The 16,802-nt window shown below is 43.0% G+C and overlaps 1 protein-coding gene across 1 annotated transcript in view; it reads right to left on the bottom strand.

Moving 5' to 3' along the window:
- Positions 1-2,253: 2,253 nt before the first annotated feature.
- The window catches only part of BCAS1 (breast carcinoma amplified sequence 1), a 39,164-nt gene continuing 24,615 nt past the window's right edge, over positions 2,254-16,802 (bottom strand). The window contains exons 10-13 of the mRNA XM_046902947.1: positions 14,147-14,311; positions 10,854-10,919; positions 8,081-8,350; positions 2,254-3,194 (exon numbers count right to left, since the gene is read on the bottom strand). Coding sequence (XP_046758903.1) covers positions 3,120-3,194; positions 8,081-8,350; positions 10,854-10,919; positions 14,147-14,311 — 576 coding nt within the window. The 3' untranslated portion in view covers positions 2,254-3,119. The remainder of the gene's footprint in view (positions 3,195-8,080; positions 8,351-10,853; positions 10,920-14,146; positions 14,312-16,802) is intronic.

The raw sequence follows: 16,802 nt of genomic DNA, 5'->3' as shown, positions 1-16,802 counted from the left end.
CTTGGAAAGGGTGGTTTGTTGTTGTTGTATTTTGAGAGAGGTTGTAGGTGATGCTTACACCAAACAAGTAGTAGCTGCTGAAATGCAATTATTTATTTTGTGTGTACTGGTAATTAGTGGTTGGTTATGCATACAATTAATGTGTGGACTGTTTAAGACTGGATATTACCTTGTTCTGTGCAGGCTGTGTGTTGTATGCATCAGTGCAGGGCAGCTTAGCTGGGAATTATCTGTAGAACCCACCTTGAAGTGTAATGAAGTTAGACATCTGGACAGATTCCAGAGAGGAGCAATTGAGCTCTGATATACTTTCAAAGGAGATCATTTGCTTTCAGGTTATGAAAACCCACAGCACCCAGGCTGCTGCGATGGTGCTCATCTCCACGTGCTTGGGCAGAGCATGGCCCAGCCCCAGCTCAGCCCTGCACCGCATGCAGGAGGGCAGGCCAGGGGTAAACGCCTGGCCACTGGAGAGAAGTGCTTTGCACACAAAAAGCAGCGTTGAAATCCATTCCCCGGGTTATTTACATAACCATGAGATTGCATTTTGTCCTTAAAATTCTTCAGTGCATGCATATCTGAAGCAATCTCATCTGCTTAAATTCCCCTCAAAAGATCTTATGTACAAAACCAGAGCTGTTTGCTGACAGCACAGCCTAAATGCAGTGCCTCGGTTTGGCCGCTCTTCTCCTTTGTCTTGGATTGCAGTCCTTCCCCAAGCTTTGATTTCCCAACGACTCGTTAAGCTTTACCGGGGCTGAACACAACAGCTGTACTTTCATGATTCTTGCACAGCAGTGGAATGCGGAAGCTCCATTGCACTGGGGATGCATCTCCTAAGACTTCTCTTCCTCCTGGGGCTCCGAGTGCTGCTTTATAAGAAGGCTGACTCGCTTCCTCAGAGCTCGAGTTTTCCTGTTGTCAGAGAGGAATCAAACAACACGGGGGATTTCTCTGCGGGAGGCAGTGCCAACAGGACCTTTATTTCAGCTGCAATAATAGCTCCGTGGCACCGGGGCACCCGCAGCCAAACTTGATGTTTTTCTTGTTTTTCTGCCAAGAGGATTTCCTGATTCCTGAAGTTAACCCCACTGCCAAGGGATGGGGTCACATCTCAGCAGCCCTCACTGCCTCAGGAGGACTGAATGGCAATCAGTGAAGTTCTGCTCCTGAAGCACAGACCAGCGAAGGGTTATCTTATACAGAAGGCCTGATCTATCCATAATATAATAATCTACACTATCTGTGACACAGTAATACCAATATATGGGGCCTATAATACAATTAATTAGCCTTTTTTTTTTTCATTTAAAAATAGATTAAGTGCTATTTTAATACAGAGGCAATTACATGGGGCATGAAGTCACTGTTACAGCATGATAGTTTATGCTCTTTTCCTGATGGCATTCCCTGTGCTGACATCTAGCTCTTCCATACACACATGGAACCATGGTGGTTGTCACACTGTAGCTTTGCATTCATTGATTTACTTAAAACTGTGTGCTCCCGTAGACAAAGCATAAAATCATTTTATTTTTTTGCAGTGTTGGATATAACAATCCCAGTTCTTCTCTCTGATGCCACAAACGGAGACCCACAGGAGCCCCAGGTCCCATGCAGTGGTAGAAGTACGTTGCTATGAATCAGGTTTGAATTCTGTAAGCAGTCACTGTTGAGTGATATCACTGTGTGTTAAAAGCCCATGGAGCCTGGGAGCAGAACAGAAGGTGCTACTATGACTAAAAGGCCTTCTGTCTCTGCTTTGTACACACAGAAACATTGGCAAGTTTTGGTGGTCTGCATCAAGCCCACAGGCCTGCAGAGCTCAGTGCAGAAATACTGTCCACCTCCAGTGATTCCTGTGAAGAAAAATGGCACTTTCGCCTCATTCTTCTTTGGCTCATTTCTAGTTAGAAATGTGGTTCCACAGATCTTACAGAATTCACACTTGGTTGCCTGCAGTAATCCTTTCACAAATAACGACAGCTATTCACTTCACAGGCAGGACTTCGATGTGTTGATTTACACCAAAACGTCACATCAATCATCCGAGAACAGGGATGTAAATAATGAATTTTGTCTCAAGATTAAAGCAGCTCTTAATTTTTTTGAAAGGATTAGTATTTATTTATTTAATCATCAGGAGCGAATGCCATCCAGTGCTGCACCCTTCAGACACAAACGGCCTTAAAGCATCAGGCTTATGGTTCCTTGTCTGAGTCAGCCGAGGGCTGAATAAAGCACCGACACCTCTGTTTTCTGTAAAATTTATTAAGCACAGTTATTACAGGAGCCTCGTGAAGCAGGGAGCTGCCTGGGCAGCTTTGATTTTATTAGGATTAATTACAAGTACGAATATAAACAAATATCGGAAGCAGCTAAGTATTTCTTCCTATCATCTGCCAAACATTAGGAGCAGGGTTGGAGGCACAGCCTGGGTTAGGGCAGCGTGGGGACGCGGCTGCCCCCGTGTGTTCCCATTAGAACCTGAAACAGCTTTAAATTTGTTATCCCGCCTCACCGAGACAGGAGAGAAGTTGCCTCAATCACGGAAAGCCTTTGCGTTTTAGCTTTGTAATTTACATTAATAACCAAGACGAAGCGTAACTTTAGAACCGCCGATCCCATTGGACTGCAGGCTTCTGGCTAACTTCAGCGCTATATGAGACCACAGAAGGTGACTCGGTTGTTTTTGCATTTAAGTATAACATTTATCAGAGGAGATTTTCTTTTCCTGGCTAATTTAAAGCTCTCTAAAGCTGAGGATTTGTTGCTCACCCCCCGCTGCACAAACTGCATTCCTTTGTCACGTGCACTTTTTCTGCTATTTATTTAATTCACTGCCACTTCCTTACCTTACATACCCTACCTTCCACAGACTAAAAATCACCCACATGACCTTTCTTTAAATATACTACTACACGTTCTTGATGATCTTTACAGTTTCTTTCTAACATCTAAAGAACTAAGCCTGCAAATGATACACCTTACATGATACACCAGCGTTTGCTTGAGCCTCGGGCATTTGATGGCAGCCACGTAAAGGAAAATAATGAGTCATCTGTCGTGCAGGTGAGCTCACAGGGAGCTGCCCATCCTCCCGCAGCCAAGTGCATTCATTACTTGGATTTCCCAGCAGGTAGGATAGACACTGGATCTGTTTGCACTTCAGCATCAGACATCCTTTTGGAACCCTGTGGAATAAGATACAGAAATGTATACATTTTGTTTTGGTGTTTCAGAACAGTTAGGTCAGGGATTACATGTTAGAGCTTTGCTAGTAGGCGTCATCCACTCATTCTCATCCCTGCTCCTTGCTTTTCCTAATTAACCCCTCACTTGGTTTATGTGAGCATATGAACACACTGTGACAGTCCCAGAACAATATTGCCCGTGATTTTGCTTAAATTACTATTTTAATGTATTTTTAATATAATTTTTCCAATCAGCATAAAACATGGCTGTGCTTAGGAAATGGGCTGACATACCAGAGACGTGTTGCTGCTTATTTTCAGTATTTCAGTTTTGGCCAATTCTCACTAAAATATCTCTGGCCTAAATGGTTCATTGAAGCCATGCTGGGAGCCCCTCAAGCATGATTAATAGTGTATTATAGCCGGCCTTGGTCTGCTCTAAGTTAAAGGAGCATTAAATACTTTCATGCACGACAGATATTTGACAATGTTGGAGTGATAAAACTTCTCTATATGACACATATAATTCCAGGTCTGGAACCAGTTCAAGACACTAATCCAGTTTAGGATGAGGAAGTGCACAGATCTAGCTTTGCCAACTAAATTTTTGGCCAGTAATTAATAGAAATTTGGCTCCAGTTTAAGATATCTTGACCTGATTTTGCTGGCCTTGAAGCCATTGAAACTTGAAAACACAGCAGCAAAATGTATCCACAAACACTAAGAGATGGCTGTTAACAGTGTGTGTGGATGCCAATCCTGTTTGTAGCCCCATGCCTAAATCACTGCAGGCTGAGCAGAAAAACACCATTACAATGCTAAATGGGGCTATGTGCTTTCCCTACAATATGAACTGTGCAGAATTGCATATGAAATGTCCTTTCACACAGCATGCTTCACACTGGGAACTTGACTCATCACTTCGAGACACCATGGGACTATTCTGTGTCAAACGGGGAGAGAAAGACCTCAACTTCCTCATTCCTTTCAGAGAAATAAGATCAGTGTTTTTTTTATAGTGATTAGACTTCACCACACTGATATCCCTTCAACTTTTCACCTTTGTGAATCTAAGTATAAAGAAGAGCAGACAGCAATCATAATGGACTGAAAAACATCCCCTGCCTGAACGTAACTGCAGTCCTGTGCTGGGGTGGGTGGGTGAAACACCACTGCTTGCAGTGGGTTTGCTTTGTTTTGAAGATGTTGGTACAGAATGACTATTATTCTGTCACTTACATGAAGCAACAAATAAATGACACTTCAAAAAAGTACCAGGCTGCAATGTCTGTCACACAGTGCCAAATGTCATTTGTTTGGTGAATATGATTTGTTTACATCATTAGGGTTTGTCCAGCAACCCTAAAAACCTGCTCAAGTCAGATTTCCTCCCCTATAAGACTCACTTTGAGTCTGTCAGCTGCAGCCATTCCATCCAACACATGAAGATACTGACATATTTCTATGCTGATCTACAAAACAAGACGATACCATTTGCCATCCTTCCTGTAAATGATGCAGATTGGGTGGAGGAAGGAGTAGGGGAGGTAAAGCTCATTTCAGATAATCCCCATTTTGACTCATTTAGAACATTTGCAGAAGTGTCTCACGTTATTTGCCAATACAAGTCTCCCTGCTGCACCCATTTTCAAGGTGATTGCTGAGTAAAGCAGGAAGCTGTGAGGGAGAGGGCTGATGATTCTTGCTAAACTGGAATTTCCAAGCACCACATAAAATAAGGAACTTTGTTCCTGCCCTTTTAACGGCCAAATTCCAGCTCTGCCTTCAGATTCTTAAGCACAGGTATTACTGCCCACATCTCGCTCCGGATTACTCTGCGTGGCCCTTTTCAGTGCAGTGAAAGTTGTCCGCATTTGTGACAGCTTGGCTGGAACACACTTTGGGCAGAGCACCTCAGAGCGCACACCCAGGAATGTCACAGTGCTGGGGTTTTTTGTTCAGTAGTTCATGTCAGATCTGAATGGGTCAGAACGTTTCCCATGTGCTGAGCACTCCCAGCCTCTGACAACGTCAGTATCAGCTATTCCAGCTCAGAAAACAATGTGATTATTTGTTCTTTTATTATCAAATCTAATTTTCCTAGTTCTCACTGAATGCCTTTGTATTTCATGTAGCTTAGAAATCATCTCTTTAACCATAAGAGCAGACATTAGACGTTATAGTCTGTGCCAAAATCATGTAGTCAGGCCATAATATTGTTTGCTTGCATAAGTGGCTTCATTTGTGTTAAAAATTTCAGTATTTTCAGCCATAGGGGGAGCAGATGTTTGAACTGAAGCATCTCCATCAGCTGCATTCCTGGGCTATGACATCCTCTCACTCTGTGCCCTTTCCCAGAGGAATCAATGCACTGAGGAGAAAGTGGTGTTAAAATAGCTGTGATGGAAATAGCTTGCCAGAGTTCAGGAGGAGCCCCGTGGCCACGGATTATGCAAGCGAGGCCTCCTGGATCTCTTTCTTGGTGTGCACTGCTTCTGTTTCGTCAGCACAAAGCTTAGTGGTTGTTTCTGAGTTGTCACCACGGATCTGCACTGCTATCTCAAAAAGAGATTTCTGGCATTGGTCAGTGTCTGATCTGATCCTTTTAGATTAATGAGCCTTCCTTCCTGGGACTCAGTCTGATCACCTTGGAGATGCATAGCTTATTTTTCCACAGCGTTGCAGAACTGGGATCCTTTGGTGTGGGTCATCCCAGAGGTACTCATTTCCTGGGGGATATTTTCCATACACAGAACTTCTTCCTCCCACCCTCCCGCCTTCAAAAACACAAAGAATTAACCAAACTGGCTATATTGTTATTAACAAAAAAAAACTTAAGAAGTGTTATCTCTTGTTAATGGCAGAGGGAAGTTAGAGAAATGTTACCCTCTATAACTGCAGGAGCAGATGGGCTGGCTCCGTGGCCAAGCTGTCCAGCGTTCTGCTGGAGCAAGCAGAAATATCTCACTGAACGTTTCTACTTCCTCTATGTTTGTTCTGCATATTTTTTTTTCCCCTCGAATGGTCCTTTTCCCTGTACACAATCTCCTCACTGCACTAAAAAGCCTTTTTCTTCCCTTTGTATCACTGCTACCTTTCCTGCACCTCTGAACCTTCCATGACCTTGCACTTCAAAGCATGTTTCCTTACTAGCTTACAGTCCCCCATATCTCCCTTTCTGGAATTAGTCTAAATTTGTATCTATTGTTAAACTCTACACAAATTTTGGATACAGTATCTATGAATGTCACTAAACAAAGCACAGTTGGCAATACAAAACCCTTCCTCACATTCAGGAAAAGTCACAACAAAGGAGAGCTGGCAGGACCTCATTTCAGCAAGTCACCAGACTAGGAATAAAACCCAAATCTCTGTATCTCCGTGTAACAGATAATAGGGGTGGTTAACATTTGGCCTGTTTCCAGATAACTTTAAGCCAGAGAAAGAGATCTTTAACATCATTTAAGGGGTGTGAGTGACAGAACTCCCAGATTCATTGCTGGGAGGAAGTTGCCAGTATACCTCTCAGGACACAACGCCCACATGTGTGCTTCTGAGTGCCGATGAGGCGTTGTGCACCAGGGAAATCTCAGACACAAATCTGAAGGGAGGAGGAAGTGAGGAAATTAAAGCACACGTGCAAATAAATGTGTGTGCTTGCTAACCTCAGGATGAGTCACACTGTCCTGCATGGCAGCCTGACTGCATAACCCCAAGTCCTAATGGGGCTCATTTTCGGATCCATGCTACCATTTCACTCTGTATTGCTTGACATTTCTTTCAGATCTGGAGGCTTTCTTGGCTGCCTTTTTCTTTTGTGACACTCTTTGAAGCAGAGTAGGGAGGAAGGGATAAAAGCTGATATCTCTCATGAGGAACCAGATTCACTAGGAATCATGGCAGGTAATGTTCAATCAGTTCACATTCTTTGCACCACCTGAACTTCGTGATGAAGTTCAGGTTACAAGTTTTCCAAAGGATGCTAAAAGGGACCCCATAACTCTAGACTCATTGTGGCAATGTGAGGAAAGATGCAAAACGCTTCCTTCCAAATGATCTATCAAAATCAATGGAAATTGGCAAAGAGGTTCCAGAGGCAGTTCCAGGTCTAACCTGCACCCTGAATGCAAATGAGAGAAAAGAAATCCATGCATTTTGTGCTCTGAGGAAGCATTTGTTGCATGAGTAATAGCAAGCCTTGCAGAAACTCAGATTTTTAGTGTCCTGCATTCTTTCATATCTACATTTAAGGTTTCGGTGAAGGGGGGGCGTATCAATTTTACAGTACATTTTGACAAAAAGAGAGGAAAAAATAGCATGTGTAACTTTTCATTTGCTATTCTGTGGTTGATTACTAATTCTTGGAGCTTGTCTTGTGACATCTGTGCTGTTTTCCAACCAGCAAGAGGAATGCCTTGATTTTCTCCTGGAGTTTGGTCCACTGCTCCGTGCAGGGATGCACCATCTGCCCCAGAGCAGCAGCTGAGTTACCACTGTGGAGGCAGCGTGTCTCGGCAAACTGACACCACCCTCACTTTTCCTTCATGTATACACCATAATTTGTAGGTGGTTCAGCACCTGCTACAGGAGCAGTTGAGTCATCCCCACGGCCAAGGCATGAACCTGTGAAGCAGGGGTGTGGGAGCAATTATGGCTGTCCCACAGTTGGTTGTACCTGTAAATCACTACCCTGAGGCCCAAGTTTTCTTGCCCCTGACCAACACATTGCATTTTAGCTCTAGTCCTGCAAGCTGCTTACAAAATGACACTCCTGATATGGACGTACTGTGCATCAGAGCACAAATCTCACAGGGTTAACAGCTCGCAGATTGGGAGTTAAAATTTGTTAAGAAATAACTTAAAAAGACAGGATCAACATAACGTACAAGGCCTTTAAAAAAGCCTCCAAATGACTGCCTCTTCTCCATCCTCTTGAAGGAGGTGGGTTCCTTGGCAGCGTCCCCTCCGCTCTGGATGGAGTCGGTCTCAGCTGCGTGCTGCTCCCTGCAGTCTGGCTGCTCTCTGGTTTCCTGCTTGCTGCCCTTCTGCTTGCTCAGCTCCGCTGGTGGCTTCTTGTCTTTGGAACTCTCCTTGCTTTTTTGGCTCACTGGTTCACTTTCAGCTGTGGCAACTGGCCTCTCTGTGGAGTTTAACGTCTAAAGCAGTTTCAAACAATGGTTATTTTTAGCGGGAAAAGTAAACATTTTGGAAAGCGATCCATAAGTATGTTTAAACATGAAAGGCCACCTGGCAAGGAGAAATTCTGCTATCCAACAGGTGTCCATTTCCAGAGTTCAAGAGTGACTCCTGCAGCCTTGACTCAGGGAAGTAAGAACTCCCAGGGAGCTGACTGACCTGAGCAAAGATGGCAAGATCAGGCCATCACTGCCCAGCCTTACCAACAGGTGTGTGAGCGTGAGTGCTCCAGCTGCATTAGGAGTGACGGATCACACACACAGATGCACAGCCCTCAACTAAATGTGCTTGAATTTAACTGTCTCCCTTTCCAAAGGGCAGACACATGTGGGTACATATTTGCCTAGAGCTGAATCTGTCTGCTTTTAGACTCAAAAAAAAAAAAAAAAAGGAAAAGAGAATCATGAAGTTAGCCTTTGCTCTGCTTCCTCAGGACATGTGAAGCCAGCACAAGAAATCCAGAGATGCAGCCCTGTGACCCACGGCCCCATAGACCATGGGTAGGCACCATCTGAGTTGCAGCAGTTGATGAAAGCAAATTCAAGCAGCTCAGAATTCAAGGGAACAGTGAGGTGAGCTGCACAGACACTGCCCGCACCTCCATCACCTCACTTGAGCAGACAGTCCTGCTCGGATGTACAGCAAGGACCCAAGTGATGCACGAGCTCTCCCAGCACAAGGCCAAGCAAGGCTCCATAAACTCAAATTTAATACTGTCTTCCTTTCTGACTCATTTTAACTATCAAACAGGAGCACACAGTTGCTGGCTCCATCAGTTAAGTCTTACAAGAGCCTTCTTATTCTTTTTTACCTTCTCTTGATTTAGAAATGTTTCACTTCAGTGCAATTGCAGATGTGCACGTTCAGTTCAAAAATAACCACAGCACCCAAAATACACCTATGAGATGGATATATCAGAGTTCAAAGGGGGCAGAACGACTTCCAGCCCTCAGTAACACTCCGTGAAGTGTGTGGGTTTATTCTGTGAAAAAATAGAGCTGAATCTTCCTCACCACACATTTATTTGTCAGTGCCTGAGAGTTGCGGTACTGCGGCCCAATGCAAATTGGATGCAACAGGGCTATTTCTGTGAGCAGGTCTGGGCCTTTGATGTTTGTCAAAAAGAAAAAAAAAACACTAAAAAATATTCACAATATATTTTCCAGGCAAAATAAGGAAAAATATTCAATCAGATAATCTCTTTGAGGTGTTTCATATTAACCTTGAAAGGCAGGAAATTGGCATATTTTATATTGACGGGAGCAGCTCAGGAAATACAAAGTGAAACCTATGAATAATGAAACATGCTAATGTTTCCTATTCTACAGGCTGATCTGCACCTGACAGATTGCTTTTACTCTCTCAGCTTTAACAGTGCCACTGAAGGGAAAAAAAAAAAAAGATTAACAGGACAGTGGTTTCCCCATGGCGCTGAAGGAGGCCTTAATCCAAGGCTGCTCTTTAAACGTGAAAGAAATACCCCATCAATTTCAGCAGGCATTGGGTGAGTGCTGTAATGCATGTTGGTAGGGTACAGAACCGCAGTGAGGAAAAGAGAAGAATCACAGCATTCCAGAAACACTGTGGCAAATTTTCAGGAGGTCATTTGGCAGAAACTCTAAAAAAAAGGAGAAAGTCAGCAGCAGAGGCAGCCCTCCTTGCACACAGCACTGCGTTCATTTCTAGGAGCACAAAGAAGAAAGGCAGCAGAACCAATAAGTTGTTCAAAAAAATTTAAACGGGGTGCTAATTGAAGTAATGAAACACTGAAGAGCAGATGCAGGACTGCAGCTTTTAGCCCCTGGGGGGGATTATGTTGGATGTCCTGACCAGAAGCTGGGGCTCTCAGAAAAGGTAACAGTATTTGCATTTCTAATTAAAATATGTTTTTTTTTTTTTTTGAGGCATTTTTAAAGCTGCAAAGCATATAATCTAAAGTTCATATTTCAGCTTCCAGTTTAAATGGTACAAACACAATAAAAGGAAAATAAAAGATAAGAAAAATATCTGTCGTGGCTGTTGGTAAATTGCAGTGAGTGGTTTTCATTCTCTCTTTTTTTTTTTTTCCTCTTCTATGGGAACTCCCACCTAAACGGTCCTTTCCTCTGCAATATAAATCAGCAAAGCCAAAATCATCCTAGCTGTCTGCATTTGGTTTTGCAGCCTAAACCAAGCTATGAGCAGAACATAACTAACAGGAGAGAGGAAATGAAACTTTAACTATTGTAACTAAAGACAACAAAAATCCCATGATTTCTAACCTGGCAGTGGCCTTTAAATGCTCGTTTAATGGTATAAGGAGATATAATATAGAAAGAAGTGAAGAAATGGGGGAATAAGGCAAGAAAGTCAGTGAGCACGTAGCACTGTAGTGTCAGTGACTGTTGCACTGAAGGAGCTAAAGCTGGATAGCAGTAGGTGAAAGCGACCCTCCACCAGCAGAGGACACCCGTAGGCACTTACGTGGTGGTCGGGGCTGGGGGCAATCTCCTCTGCCAGGGGGGTCGGCCCTCCACTGCCCCTGCCTGACTGAAACAACACAGCGTTACCGCGCTTCTGATAGAGCTCTGCTCTGAAGTGGTCGGTAACGTGAAAACATCGACATGGAACAGAGTGAGGTTTGGTTTAAGGACGTTTCCCACTTTCAGAGTCCCTACCAATGTTTTTTTAAATAGCCACAGTTCACAGGTAGATTTTTGCTGGTTCTTTTCTATGTGCTGCGATTGCCTTTTGCAAGGCAATTTTCCCGTGAAGCAGTAAGAAATCCCAGTGAGGTCTCAGCGGAGCGGAGATCACGGCCAGTAAACAAGGCAGTGCTATCAGCCCTGCCCTGTGGTCTGGGAAAGAGATTCTGCTTGCTTTCCAGAGACAAACCTGTCTTACGACATCTAGAGCGGCTTCCTTTCTATTGAACCATCGCACTAAGAGCACACTCCGTGAGTAACTAAAACCCACTTAGCTTTACAGATACATTTTTATACATTTTTTCCCATCAGAATTCATTTTCCCAATTTTTGCCTGCTTATGCCCTCTGTCTGTATGCATCTGCCTAACAGCCCCTCTGGGTGCCCACCTTCCCATCCCAGTGCTGCACACACAGCTCACTCACAGTGACCCTAAAGCATCTGAAGTATCCATGAAAGAGAAAAACACTGCTCGACAAAACCAGCTCAAGGAGTTAACGTTACAGGATTTTTTATGATTAACATTTAGTTACAATTAGTAATATAAAGAAACTGTATGTACACGCTTAATTAAAAAGCATGTTATAGGGTTCAGCGTGGTACTCCCTGCAGTACCACATAAGCCATGGAGCTTAGCAGCAAAGCATAAAGTAAACTCCAGTATTTCAACGTGCCCAAATTTCAATGTCATTTTTCATCACATATGTTCAGTGAAGACAATGAAAGGATGTAACTTTTGTTCTAAAGACAGAACAGGACAATTTGTGGTTTTATGCAGCTTGTAGATTTGTTACTTGAAACACATTATCTGCTTGATCCTATGCATGCTGCTATTGCAAGGACTTGTTTCAGTCTCTGATTTTCCTATGAAGCCACAGAAAAATCAATATGTGGCAGAAGCAGCATGAGAGAAAGCTGAACTGCTCCACAGCAATGAATTAATTGTCACAGACCGTGGGGGAAATATTCCTTCCGGAGCGTGCCTCTGCTCAGCCCCTTGCACATTTATGCTCATGGATCTTTATCTGTGGTATAAATGGGTGAGAGGAAGTGCTGTGGTTTGCTCTCATGCTGCAGGATAGAAACTCAGTCCAGAGTGCATGAAGATGAACTGAGGTAAGGATTAGTTTGCAATTCTACGTCAGCGAGCCTTTAAGTGCCTTCAGAAATATTTACTAATATTAAGAAAGTTTATACTATAATGGCAACCCCTTTTTTAAAAATATATTTTTAATTAAAAGAGAGCTTTAGCCAACCTTTGATCATCTGCCTCAATTTGCACCTGAAAAGCATAAACAACCGCACAAACATCTTGCAGACTTTGCCTAAGCAAAGTCTCCTCTTGTCTGCAGTGAAACTTGGACTTAATGATCCCAAGGACATCTCTGCAGAGCACTGCTGATTGTTATTCCCACTTCTGGCCGCTTAGGATTGCTCCTGCTGGAAGCCTCCTGAACGTACTTTCAGCTTCCAGCAGCAGTAAGGCTGGATCATCGTGTCTTTAGATGGGAGCAGGTCGTGACAAGCAATAAACTTGCCACATTTTTGTAAATAATATGGGAAAACCAGGATGAGACAACTTGATTCAGGCTACAATTCATTATGTAAATATTTATTTCTATGGGGCAGCAGGCTAGCACAGCTGCTGCAGAATAACTCCTACCATTGCAGATACCATTTGGAAAATTTTATTAGATACTCACTGCCTAAAGCACCTTTGTTAGCCCAGAAATGGGTTATTTTATTTACAGACCATATTCAGGGCATATTCAGCCCATCTGTTTTGCTCAGCATCTTCCTGGCTAAGGACAAAGGCTTTCAATCCCAGTTTACAGTTAGCAATCCTGCTCATTTGGATTAAAGAATGCTATTTAATATTCAGGATCTGGTTGGAAATTGATGGCCAAAAGTAGAGCAGATGAATACTGTGTGTTTCAAAAAGCCACAAAACCACTTGTCTGAAGGTCTGTCTAAACTCTACTTCTGTCTGTATAGGCCAAACCATGGATTAACCCTCTGCTCTTTTAACACAGCTGTTTTTTTCCATAGTGACTAAGATGGGTGTGGAGCATAGCTTTATTTTCAAACAGTGCTTGTTTTTTTTTTTTTGGTAGGGTTATATGACTTGAAGTCATAGTAGTCACAGACTTCAGTGTTGGATACATATTCCTTATTCCTAACAGACAAATTCTTAAAGTGTCCTTCAGAACCAAAGGCCTGTTGGGTCTATGTTGCCTTGGCTGATCCTACAGATCATGGTTTAGATGCTCAAATCCACCAGACTGGCTGTGTAGCAAAGTAACACCAGAAGAAAAAAGTAAAGGCACCTACCATGGGTTGGGCTGAAGCTATCAAAGACCATAAAGCCAAACATTGCAAAATTCAGGGGGTGGGGAGAGATTTGGAGTGCTGCTTTTGCATCCTAGGGTCTGACTCATTAATCTTAATATTCGGCAATGTGACTACTCATAGCTGTGATCATTTGGAAAACTTGGGCTATTACATGGAACTATAAGAAGGGGAAAAAAATGGCATTTTTTTGATGTATAAGCTACTCTGATGCCCACATCATGTAGGTGTTTGAAAAGGAAACAGAACTGACTAGAAATAAAATTATTTCATATAAATTGCTGTATAAAAATCCAACGATTTAATCAAAAATGTTATTTCTGGACTGGGATTACTTTCCTTGCTGGACATCCCTCCAGAACCTTTGCAGGAACTCCGACTGCCATTTGCACAGAGATTCCTCAGCTCTCCACTCCTATCACTGCACGCCAATAGCAGCCACTTCATCACCTCACCGCTTTCCTTCTCCCCTCCAGTTCTCTTCTGGGAAAGACGATGAGACTCTGTGCCTTTATTTCACCTATTTCATAACATCTTGGAAGCAGCAACTCTCCCTTTTTATGTGACGGTGTAGCTAACGTAGCATAAGCTGCAATAAGGAGTTTCATAACTGCAAGCGCAGCCCTTCCTCCCCCCCCGCCCCGCAGAGAGCACCGCCTGCGCTGCAGCAGGAAGAAGCGCCGCCAGGGAGCGCCTGAGCATCGTGCACAGCGCTCTGCTTACCAGTTTAAAAAACTTCCTCAGGTTTGCTTTGGGGGTTTTGCTTTCTTCTTTTCTAGGTTTCACTTCCAGCACTTCTGAGCTCCTCTCATCTTTGTCGGGAGTCACAGCTTCTAGAGATGCGTCTGCTTTCTCATTGTGAGCAACCTCTGCTTCTTCCAATGCGTTCTAGGGATTGTTTGGAGCAGACATTAAGAATGCAGGAAAAAAAATAAATGCAGACTAATCAGTGAATAATCAGTAATTTTGGATTTATAAAATAAAATAGGTTACAAAGTACCCAGTGGTGGTTCCTGTTCCTGAACACAGTAATTTATCTTCAGCTGCAGTTTAAAAGGAAAATTCAAATGCAATTACTTGTAGGATGCGATGTGAGCAGGTGACACCTGCTATAGCCAGCAAAAATGGGCAGTGCCGTGCCCAGGTGGTCACACACAGAAGCAGGAATATGATGAACTAATTCAAAGAAACAGCACAAATCCACGGGCACCAACTGTCAGAACTCTGATCAGCACACTTCTCTGACAGCAAAATGCAGAAGTTCTCACATCCGCAGTGCTGGTTTCCTCTCCCATTTGGGAAGCTAAATGACTCACTGAGGTACAGGGCATTCATGTAGCTCATTAATAAGCTCATCTAATCCCAGAGGTCACAGTCACCCCTTCAGTAGTCTTAACCCATTTGAGTTCAGGAAGCTCTGCTGGGTACCCTTTGAGTCCCACTGCACTTTTTTGTGAGCTACTGGAAAGTTCCTCCTATTATTAAACACTTCACCAAGGGGCATGCCATTTGTAGTTCCTTGGAAATATGCATCCCTATAAGGTTTGATTCATCTCCATGGCTCAATTCAAGGCTATCTTGGGAGTTCTCAATGAGTCTAAAGGAACAACAAAAACATCCGCAGTGCAGGATGAGTGAGCAGGAGCTCATTTCTGCTGCAGGAGATAGAACATGCATCTCCTTAGCTGATTCTTCTGCCTTCAATAAATGCCCTGGTATGTAACACACTCCCATGCCCTCAAGAACCACTAATTAATTCCCATCCCACTGTAAGTGTATGAAGAAGTATCTTCCTTTCTGCCATAAAGCAGCTATTGTGCTAATAACCAGGTAATCTGAACTGAAGCAACCACTTTGTCATTCTGTAGCCTTTTGCAAAAAGGCACATAAAGCTACAAACACAGCATAAGTTACACCTCAGCCTTCAATACCGAATCAGACAAAAGCAGTCACTCATTACTGCCACTTTAAACACAGGTTTCTGGTGAAATACATAGCAGTTACAGCTGAAATGAGTGCAGACAGCAATAGGAAACAACTGCAGTAAGTAAAGCAGAATAATTTATATTTGATAAATTTAATGTATACAGATAGGAACTGACATTTAATGCATACTCACAGTCATTTTAATAAATTCCCCTTCTGTCCTGCCTGCCAGAGCAGGTGTTCCAGGTCTGGAGCAGGTAAACTGTGGTGGGAACTTGATAAGTCCTGAGAGGTTTTAACATTTATCCTGCAAGCTCTGCCTAAAGATTTATCTTTGCTTTCCTATGGCACAGCATGGTTGCAGGGTCAGTGGTAAAAGGTGTCATTCTGCTTTGTTTAATAGCCAACCTGCTGGCTATTTGTATTATTGGTACATAAATTCTCCTCAGTAAGAAGAGCACTATTTTTCTGTGTTTGTATGGCAACAGTTTGTGATGCATCAGCTTGTTTTGTTTGCTTTAAATAGATCTGCTTTTAAAAACAATTCACAGGGCAGTCTTAATGCTCTGAGTTTTCCTGCATTCTTTACTTGCCTACTTTTGATCCAATGTAAAGGAAGTGCTGCTATTCTCTGCCCTGATCACATATCTACAAGGTTTTGAAGCCAGGTTTCTACCACAGATATGTGAAATTATGATCTGTAATTTTCTCTTAGTATTCCTTAACATTTGCTAGAAATGCTTCTATGACAAACAGAGGAGTAGCACTCGTTAACATTCTCATATGGAACAATCAGGAAATGGGGTAAACAGAGCTGAAGCAGTTTCAATCTGCAGAGCTGAATGAGGACTTTTTTTCCCCTAACACACATATTCACTTCTAGCCAGAGCTGCAGCATTAACTGCAACATGTTGACAGTCACTTCATTAGGTGTGCTTTGAAGTGAAAGCTCATCAGAAGATGGATATCTGAGAGTCTGCCTGGAAGGAGAGAAGCTGGGTCTGCATTCGCAGTGCTGCAGTTGCTATTTGTTGGTTCAGAAGAACTACACGACTGAATTATGGAACAGCTGTGAGTGTTATTGCTCCGCCCTAGCAAAAGAGCTGTGCATTCAGCATGCCAGAAAGAAACCCAGCAAAACAAAACTGAGTAGTTTAAGGGCCATTATACATCTATGCCTTGTTTAAAAGCCTCAAGCTGATTGGGTCACCCAGATCTCTCAAAGGAGAGAATTATTGTCTGCCAAGATAATCCAGCAACGCAACTTGAGCCTTCCATAGGTAAGGATTCAACCTCAAGCAAGCAGGTTTTGTTTATTTATTTTTTAAATCCTAAGGACCACACTCAGTTTTCTATTGCAGAAGTTTACCCTCAGCAAACTTGCACAAATAATTGGTCTCAGGGTGATTCCCGAATCAAAAAGCTCACATTAGGCATAAAGAGGCTTATTCTG

The sequence above is a fragment of the Gallus gallus genome, chromosome 20 (assembly GCF_016699485.2).
Source record: "Gallus gallus isolate bGalGal1 chromosome 20, bGalGal1.mat.broiler.GRCg7b, whole genome shotgun sequence".
In the NCBI taxonomy this organism is placed as follows: domain Eukaryota; kingdom Metazoa; phylum Chordata; class Aves; order Galliformes; family Phasianidae; genus Gallus; species Gallus gallus.
This window is presented reverse-complemented; position numbering and strand designations above follow the sequence as displayed.